The sequence below is a fragment of the Trachymyrmex septentrionalis genome, unplaced genomic scaffold, assembly GCF_001594115.1.
Source record: "Trachymyrmex septentrionalis isolate Tsep2-gDNA-1 unplaced genomic scaffold, Tsep1.0 scaffold13, whole genome shotgun sequence".
In the NCBI taxonomy this organism is placed as follows: Eukaryota; Metazoa; Arthropoda; class Insecta; order Hymenoptera; family Formicidae; genus Trachymyrmex; species Trachymyrmex septentrionalis.
In genome coordinates, this window is record NW_017304438.1 from 5,696,650 (window position 1) to 5,706,258 (window position 9,609).

At 31.0% G+C, this 9,609-nt stretch overlaps 2 protein-coding genes across 4 annotated transcripts in view; both read right to left on the minus strand.

Moving 5' to 3' along the window:
* The window catches only part of LOC108756867 (sestrin homolog), a 220,283-nt gene that overhangs the window by 143,466 nt on the left and 67,208 nt on the right, over positions 1 to 9,609 (minus strand). The window lies entirely within an intron of this gene.
* LOC108756868 overlaps positions 3,016 to 9,609 on the minus strand; it is a 25,786-nt gene continuing 19,192 nt past the window's right edge. The window contains exons 1-2 of one of the 2 annotated variants that reach the window (XM_018501000.1): positions 8,945 to 8,999; positions 3,016 to 4,055 (exon numbers count right to left, since the gene is read on the minus strand). In XM_018501000.1, the coding sequence (XP_018356502.1) occupies positions 3,528 to 4,055; positions 8,945 to 8,962 (546 nt within the window). In that variant the 5' untranslated portion in view covers positions 8,963 to 8,999 and the 3' untranslated portion in view covers positions 3,016 to 3,527. Of the gene's footprint in view, positions 4,056 to 8,944; positions 9,000 to 9,609 lie in introns of those variants that run through there. The other variant, XR_001939869.1, reaches the window with a different exon arrangement.

Genomic DNA, 9,609 nt, shown 5'->3' on the forward strand with positions numbered 1-9,609 from the left:
TCCCTACAAGTCCGCGTAACGGTACGGTTTTTATTGTCACGTCGACGTCATCTTTAAAAGAATCTATTTCTCGCCCTTCAGACTGTTATATCATAATCGGATACTCGTGCGAGTGCTATGACTGTATGATATAACGGTGTCGGTTCACGATGAATTGCGGTGCATAGATCAGATGTTCGATGAATGATTACGTTACAGACGATTACTGTTGGCATTCTTTAACACAGCTCATCATTAGACTTTCTTTGGAGGATGGTATCCTCCAAGAGTTCAAAGTCTCGAGAACTTTGTCTCACCAATAACATCACTGCTGCTATTGACAAGTTTACTGGCAATTTTCAAGACTTCCTTAATGTAAATTTGATGAAACGCATATCGGTGGAATATCGTATATAATACGGATAATATCGTACAAAATTAGACTTGTATATCTCGCTTGTGCTGTAATCGATTGCTGGATATATCGTGAGAGAAAATAACTCTGATATATAATTAATTTATAAAGGATATAAATCTAATGCAATGTGTAATGCATGCGCGCGCGCGCGAATCAAAGAAATTCGTACAAATTTTAAATCTTTATTCCCCTTATTCTTATCTCAATACCATTCCTATTTCTTGTTCTACTATTCCTTATTCTTTTATCTTACTCTATGATTTACAATAATCATGAAAAGTTTCCGGTCAATATATAATTTTACAATAATTTTTATAAATCTGGTTTTTTATTTTATCGTAAATTAATAAAATGCTTGTTATAATAAACTTAAAATATATTTTAAATATCAAAATATATTTTAAAAAGCATAAAAAAACTAATATATCATATCTTTATAAAGATTTTTTATCTGGTAAAATAATAAAATGTTTGACCGGAAACTTTTGGCAGACGCTGTAGGTGTATCTTCTAGCTAATCAGAAATATACATATGTATCTCGTAAATGACGTATGAGAAAAATTAATTATGAAAACTGTGCTAAAATCTTTCTTTTTCCGATTATACTATTATTACTTCAAGGTTCTCACATATTCAGTACTGTGTTTTACATCACAAAGTGGCATTATAGAATTGAAAAGAAAAAGAAATAATGTTATATGCCGACATAGAAATTGTGCTACAAAAAGACAGCTTATCCGGTATATGAGGCTGCCGCCTCTTCAACCGTCGCTTCGTGACATCGACAGAATATAAATGATAGGAATATTCCGTGCGATCAAGTTGTTTCAAATTTACCGACGATTTCTGTACTGAGCAGGATATATGTATATTATACCACACCCTCTCCAGCTTTATAGTTCAACTGCATGTCCACGTGGTCTTGCAAATTCGTATATCCGGCTGTTACTCGGCTCTTAATCTAAAACCTAACGATACAGCGAGGTCCATAAAATGGCTAGGATAAATCTGCAGTAGCACAGCTGCTGTACGGGACCATTAAATCTTAACAGCAGACGGTGTAATCGGCGGTTTCTGGAATAGAGGGGAGATGGAAGAGAAGTGAATCGCTTGTGCCACCTGTAGCAAGTGTAGGTTGAAATCAATCACCTGCCAACGATGGATAATTTAAAAAATTTTTTTCACCCATTATTTCATCGCCTTTCTATTATACATACAAAATTTTTACAAAACTGGAATTGCATAACATTTAGCAAAATACAATCATGTTAAATTTTGTACCGTATTATAAGATCGACATACATATCTTACAAGTAACTCTCGCTCAACTATATAATTACAAAAAAAAATCAGTCAAATATTCTCGTTATTTATAACATTGAAAATCTTGGATAACATCCAAACATCAACATTACTTGTGTTTTTTATTAAATACTACAACTTACTCTATCCACAGAAAGAATAGATTGGGTGATTCAGCAAAGCTATAGATTGTTACACGAGTTCAACATCCACAGCTAAAAAGTTTCGTAATTTAACGAAGCAATTATGCAGGGTTGGCAAGTAACGCGTTATTTGTAACGTTATAAGTTACTTTTTTTGGTAACGCTTGAATAACAACGTTACATTTTCTTCTGAATAATGTTCATAACGCAGTTACATTTTTGGGGTATATATATATATTTTTTTTAATTTTTCAGTTTTGTTCTACTAAAAAATAGAATTCTAACATATTTTTTAGTTACTGCAAGAATCTACATATAATGGCGTTTTTCATTGGAAGAACTAATGCGCATTCAGTGCACTTTAAAGCCGCTGTACAATCGACGTAAAGATGTATGGTTAATAAAAATATAGAAACGAGTCAAAGTTTAAATTAGAGTTGCGTACAACGGTTTTAATGAGCACTAACAATAAATAAGCACAAGTTTTGCCAATGAAAAACGCTATATTCTGTTAGTGTCAAGAAAAAAAGTAACGACTTACATTTTGAGTGACGGTAACGGTAACAAATTACTTTTATAAATCAATAACAATAACGAGTTACTTTTTAGGAAAAAGAAGAACGGTAACGGTAACGAATTATTTTTATGAGATAACGTTGTCAACTCTGTAGTTATGTCTGTAAGCAATTATTAATATACTAGTCAACTAATTTTTTGCTACAATAAAAATTGCAATAAGTTTTTTTTCATTACAATAACAAATGTATGCGCCATCTTAGCTAGCATGTTTTGTTCAAAATTTTAATTTACATGTTAAATTTATTTTTGTAGAAAGTTATTTTTGCTGTATCAACAAATTTGTTATGCCATTACAATAAATACAATTAACTATAATCGCTAATTTTATTCAGCTATATAACTTTGCCACTTCAACATAGAAAACTGTCTATTCGTGCATTATAGTTATAGATTTGCTGAATCTATAAAATTTTTAGTTGCTTTAACAAATTTTTTTATCATAATAAAAAATATTTAATGCTTCATATTTTTTTAATGAGTTCTAAATCTCTACCAACTCGCTATGTTATAAAAATGACCTCGTTCATCACATATTAAATCAGAAGTCTCTTCGACACATTCAAATTTTTTTGTAAAAAAAATTTTATTTCGTCGTAAATTTACAGAATTTTCAATGCTCTATGATATACAAAAATTAATAAGAATAAACTTTTGGATTATCATATCAATCGAATGTAATTAAAAATTATATACATAATCACAGCGATAAAACCTATTTATCTCTTTGCTTCGACTTATCAGTCGAACAATTAATCGAATCTCGTGCAATTTTAAATGTCTTTCCTCGAATGCAATGGTCGACATTCAAGCGTGAAGAACCTTTGCAACCGAAAAAAAATGCCCGAAAGTATTACAGTGTTCATGATTATAAATACTATAACATACAATAACATCTTAACATTCCTTGAGAATATTCGACCCAAGGAATCATCGTTACAACCATCGTTAATCATATACCTTCAACAACTATTGGGACCACCGACGTAAGAATAGGTGAATACCAATATCCAAGTACATTCATAGATCAGTCGAAGGGATGATATTGCCGATGCAAATCTTTCGATTGACGACGTCTCGCCGTGATCGACGATAAAAGCGGCACGATCTAACCTCCGATCAGGAGCCAAGGCAAGAGGATGGTGACGCAGAGCGCTGCTACGCAACTGGACAGCATTGCCAAGGGACTTGCGGCTGTTTCCATTTCCATATTCTCCGTCACACCATAATCTTCATCTGGCACGAATTCCCGGATTTCTACGTCACATCGGAAACATACGCGTGCGGTGCTGCTTTTGAAGTGAGATCCGTCCTTGCGCAACACCTGCGCTCCCGAACCTTTGCGTTCTAGCTTCCAACCAGGCTCCTGCATCAGCATCATCTTATATTCTCTCGTCAAATTCGAGTATTTCACGATCAGAGAATTACGCTTCGAATCGAACCGCTTTGATTCTCGCTGGATTCGTAAGTCAGACTCGAAGATCACGAAATTCCAATTCTCCGATATTCGCGAGATAGAAATACGCTCTCGCGGAGAAGCAGTTGGTTTAATTGGTTTCCGAAGATGCTCGTCGCTTCTATGAACAATATCTCCGCCAGCACCGTCGTTGTTTACTCGAAGATATACTGTCGATACCTGCAAAGGAAAGTTCTAGCATAAATCGGTGAATTGCGCGCTGCACCATAGGACGATGGCGGTACTTTAATAACATAAAGATCGATCGCACACGATGGTTCAAAGAGACGATCCTACGTGACGAAAAGTTTTTATTAAGTTATTATATTGTAGAGTTTCTTTTGCTTCTTGTTCGATTACGTGACGGATCTTGAGATCATTGGCTGCTGGATGTTATTAAAGAAGAAGAATCTTTATTACCTTCACCATGAGAAAGAACAATTTTACTGAAGTATTGTATATAAAAAGTTAGCTAAAATAGATCTCAAACTATCAAAATAATTATGTAGAATACTCAAGTTAGTTGCTAAAATATCAAAATTTTTTGCAGCATTGCTCATTATTATTGCTTGAGCGTTCTACATAATTATTTTGTAGTCAATAATATTTCAACAAAAATGTTCCTGCATTACAAGCCAAGAAGAGGGCTTGGTTCACTTTTTATCTTAACCTGACACATCTATCCATCTTTCATACTGCTATTTTTTTAAATCTAATCCCTAACATACTAATCTCAACGTGCTTACAATATTTTCTTGTCTTATTCGTATCTTATGTCTCTCTCTTTCTCTCTATCTAGATTTATCTACAATAAATCTTCACACATTTTATATTTCTGCTTACTTCTCCCTTTTACATTTCTTTTTATTCTACTTATTTCATTCTTATCTGCTGGATATTATTACAAATTTAATTTCACAATATGCGAATGTATTTAACTTAAACAATAATTTATATTATTTCATGTATGATGACAATTATTGGATATTTTATGTATCCTATTTCTTGTTACTTCATGTATTACATGCACTTTTTGTTCGGAACATCTGAATGTGTATATTTGCTGCAGAATTTCTAAACCTCCGCAACCACGACTTATCAAACGTGTCACGTTTTACAAATGCATTACAGTCTCGAGCAAAAAGCTAGAAACCGTTCGTCGGCGACTCATCAGCTTCCTGCTGGCAGGAACGAGTATTAATCGAAGCAACTTCGCGACAGTTTCCGGTAGTGAGATCGCGGATAACGCGCACTGTTAATATAGCCTCAGTCGATCGCTACGCTGCAAACCTATATATTCACGATAACGAGCAAAATGTATTAAAAAACGACCGAACAATAAATTCAGTATTAAAAATAAAATATGATAAAATTGCAAATAATAATCTCCGTTTTTATTTTGTATAATGGAAGCGCTTGTTTTATCCATTCGAGCAATACTAAATAAACATCGTAATTATCTTCAAATAATTAGCGCTTCCATACGAGAGACACAATTTTAAGGAATAAAAGCAACATTATAATAAATTTCTCTCATTTACGGAAGCTAATAGAGATTTGTATCGTATTAACGATTTTTTTATCGTCGAACAAAGACATTATCTTGAGCTTTCCGATACTAATACAATTAATTCAATTCCATCTATTTTTGCCGGACAAAACACAATGCATCCATTAAACATTTACGCAGCAATGAAGATTAATGCGAATTAGAGGGCTGCTTAAACATAGACTACGAATTGTCTGTTTTATTATATAGATATGCTTTGTTTGTTTCTATATTCAGTTTTCTGCAAAGTTCTGAAATAGTGTCGCACTGCAGGTAATTAAACTGCAATTTACCATGTCGATGATTACGGCTTGTCAAATTAAATCCGCTTGCATGCCAGGCTAAACAGGTCGGGTGACAATGCAGCCTAATTATAGATGAACGAAGACTAACACTAACACGAGACATGAAATGTGATTTCGCGATTATGATTATTCCGGAAAATACGCTTGCGCATTATAGTTTGTTATCGTGATCGTTGTCCTATTTCTACATTACAAAAACAAAACCACATAAATCGGTTTTAATATCTCAATATGATAAATATAATAACGAATATGAAACAAGAGAAAACAAACTTTCTATAAATACACTTGCTTTTTATGTATTCAGATCACTTGAAGAATCGGTTTTTCAATATCTAAGAACAAATTGATGTTTCGCAGAAAATTTGTTTAAATATTGCATATACGAGAGAATAAATTATCTTCACAGTCTTAGCTATTTGAGACTCTCTTACGTTTCACAATGAAAACTCTTTTTAAAACAATCCACGGCGTAAAATATTTTTTAATTTTTTACAAAAATGTAGTGCTAATAAATTAATAAATTTTTATATCCCTTATAATTATTTATTAATATTTATTATGAAAAAGATTAAATATAAAGTTAATATTTTTAATAAAAGTTTAAAATTAATAGTTTTATAAAGTTAAACATTTTTTTCCAAATTCGATATTCTCCGTTATTATCCAAATTTATACTTCAGCAATTAACAAATATCATGTCAGTGCGTATAATTCGTGTATTAATTATAAACTACAAGATAAATGTATATTAATTATAAACTACAACATAAATTCAAAGTGAATTGCATGCAACTTTATGAATAACACTATGCATTGGCATAATGAGACAGTTATTACAATATTTAATACTCTTGCATCATTTTGGAAAAGTTATGCCGCAAATATTCAGCTCGTCAAGTTTAATTTCAGCGCCTAAAACTTTTAATTGTTTAAATAGGACAGAAATAATCGATAGCTGAAAATAATATATTTCCAAACAGACTTGATTATCGCCACAAGTTTTTTAAATTTTCTTAGGGGAAGAGACAATAGAAAATAAAAAATAGGAAATCAAGTGCTGGAAAGTAAAACTTACAACTTATTTTTCTTGAAGTTAGTAAAACAAAGGTAATAGAATTTCTTCTTACAACTCGAGCTTCATCTATTTTACTTTGCCGCAAGAATAATAACCACTTGATTGTTGATTCTGTTTCCATTCGAAGAAAAGATTACAATGCAAAAATTATTGTACAAAGTCAATGATGTTGCTCGCGCGAATAATGGAAGGTTTATGAATACAAAGAACGGATATCATTATTGGACAAAGTTCGATTTCATTTCTATTACAGAGTAACTATCCCTGTTAATGTACCTTTTAGCCAACTTGCTTATTACTGAATTAATTATTGTACCTATTAAATATTGTAGCTTTATATAATTTTATCTGCTTGTAATCAATATCGGTTTTTCAACTATTTCTTTTTCTTATAATATTTCTTTAATCTAAAAAATGTTAATACTTTATAATGTTTTTAACAAAAATTAAAAACATGTTTTGTCTCTATTGTGAGTCTTCCAAGCGGTGATGGCCCTATTAATGTGCCTCCAATGTGTGTGTCTATCCACAGTTGACTCATTTTAACATATAGTTACTAAAACAGATAATAAATTTAAGCTAATTGTTTAATATTACATAAATCATTATATTTATTTCAATGTACACTTATAACACTACGTTCTCAGTACAGGTCTACAATACAGGACACATTAATAGGGACAAGCTTAAAATCTAGCGGTACGTATTACTGGATTTACATTAATTCCTCACATCTTTTAAAAAATATTTAAAATAATTTAATACTCAAAAAAATAAAATATTATTTTCGTATGCGATGTGTATGCATTAATAATTTAACTTAACAAGAAAAAATATTTTTTCTTATTTATTCATGCTAATTTTCTTTATGGCTTATTGAAATACAAAAGTACATTAATAGGGACAGGCACAGTAATTGGGACAGTTATCCTAGTATTAGTTTTCTCAATATTAGTTTAATAACGTGATTGTACACAGAAAAATATTCTATTACTAAGAAAAGTAATCACCCAATTAACTTTCTTTCCATTATTATTGGTTATCTTTAACAAAAAATATATTCTTGATAATAGTATCTTAAAATATACTTAATATAAATGTGTGAGTCTCATTAATAGATATGTAGGTACTCAAAATAAAAATTTATTTCTTTTGAAAGCTATTATAAAATTGATAAAAAAAAAGACTTTACATAATAAGCAAATTAATTTGTTTTAATTTCATAATCTTGATTAAAGTATTAAATTTATTAGGATTTTGAATATACTTTGAATAAATTTAATGTTTGTAATAAACTTTTGATAAATTTGCGGATATATGAATTTTTAAAATATGTAATTATTATTTGCATACAGTACGTATTTTTCTGTATGTAGTAATCAAAAACTTAATTTTAACTTTAAAGAAATGGCAATATTAATTTTTTATCGATTCACTATTCTATATGTACGATATATATATGTATGTAGCTATACATAAGATAAAAGATACAAAATAATTATTAGAGCCATTAGAAAAAATACAGCTGGGAAAAGTAAACAAATATATTCCCATGAGTAATAAGAAATCTTTGTACAAAGGATTATTTATTAAAAATATTTTTCATTGTACGCAAAATATGAAATTAGAATTTTAGATGCATTCTTCTCAAAACTTGATTTTGGATTATAGATTCTTTTCTCAATTCAATCGTTAATTGAAAACTATTTTGTTTTACATGAACATACTTGTGTGACTTCCTTCGGGATTCTTTTCGAAATTATTCTATTCTCGATGAAAGTATCTGCATGTCTATTCATTCAATTGTAAGACAACTTACGATGCGAACTCGAGCCAATTGAGGATTTTGTACTAAATATATTAAAATTCGTGTTGAGAAAATAACGCTTTAAACTTTATCGTAGACCGGAAGGTTACGAGGTTATGTCTACGAGAAAGCTATCACTAACATAGTCAATAAGATAACCACTGAATGCCAATTCAGTGGTTATCTTATTATATACCGATAAAAGTATTGCCAAAAAATCGCTGACTCATTGCCAATCATAAATCATTGCTGCTTATAGTATTATTTTATTGGAAATAAAAACGTACAAGAATTTGTGACAAAAGACAAAGAAAGATGACGTCATGTTACCTCAATAATATTTGTCATCCCGAGTCCAAGATGAAAAAATGCGTTGTATTTACGAACAAAGATCAGGGGCAAAGTCCTCGTGATGCGGTAATAATTCTAAGAAAAACTTATCCAAAGTCGGAAGGCTATGCCTATTTTTAAATCGCAACTTGTACTATTTTCTCCGAATAATTAAGGATTTAATAGACAGCGTTCCGTTATACGACACGCATTACATTAATATGTTTGGCGAGGCAATCATAGCGACGATACATTTATCGACTACATCGTTGTACTATCGCGATTATCGTGAATAAGATAGTCCACGATTTCTTTAACATCTATATGGATTTCGTCATTTCCATCATGATAAAAACGGCACGTGCCACTCGCAGTTATACCAGTGTAAATATAGCGCACGAAAGAGCTCGCTAAAAAAATAAAAACTTCGTTTGCAATTAATATTTTTACTATTTACAAAGACGTAGATGTATGAAAAAAAATTCTTAAAAAGTCATAACTATGAAACACGTTGTGTAAAATTTGATAACTTTTTTCACAAATGACAATAACGAGATACTTCGCACGATTTGTTATCTAAAATATACGCGCACATTTATAATATTTATTATTTCGTGAACAGTTTATTATCTTTCATGATCGCGCGGACGAAAATGAAATCTCCA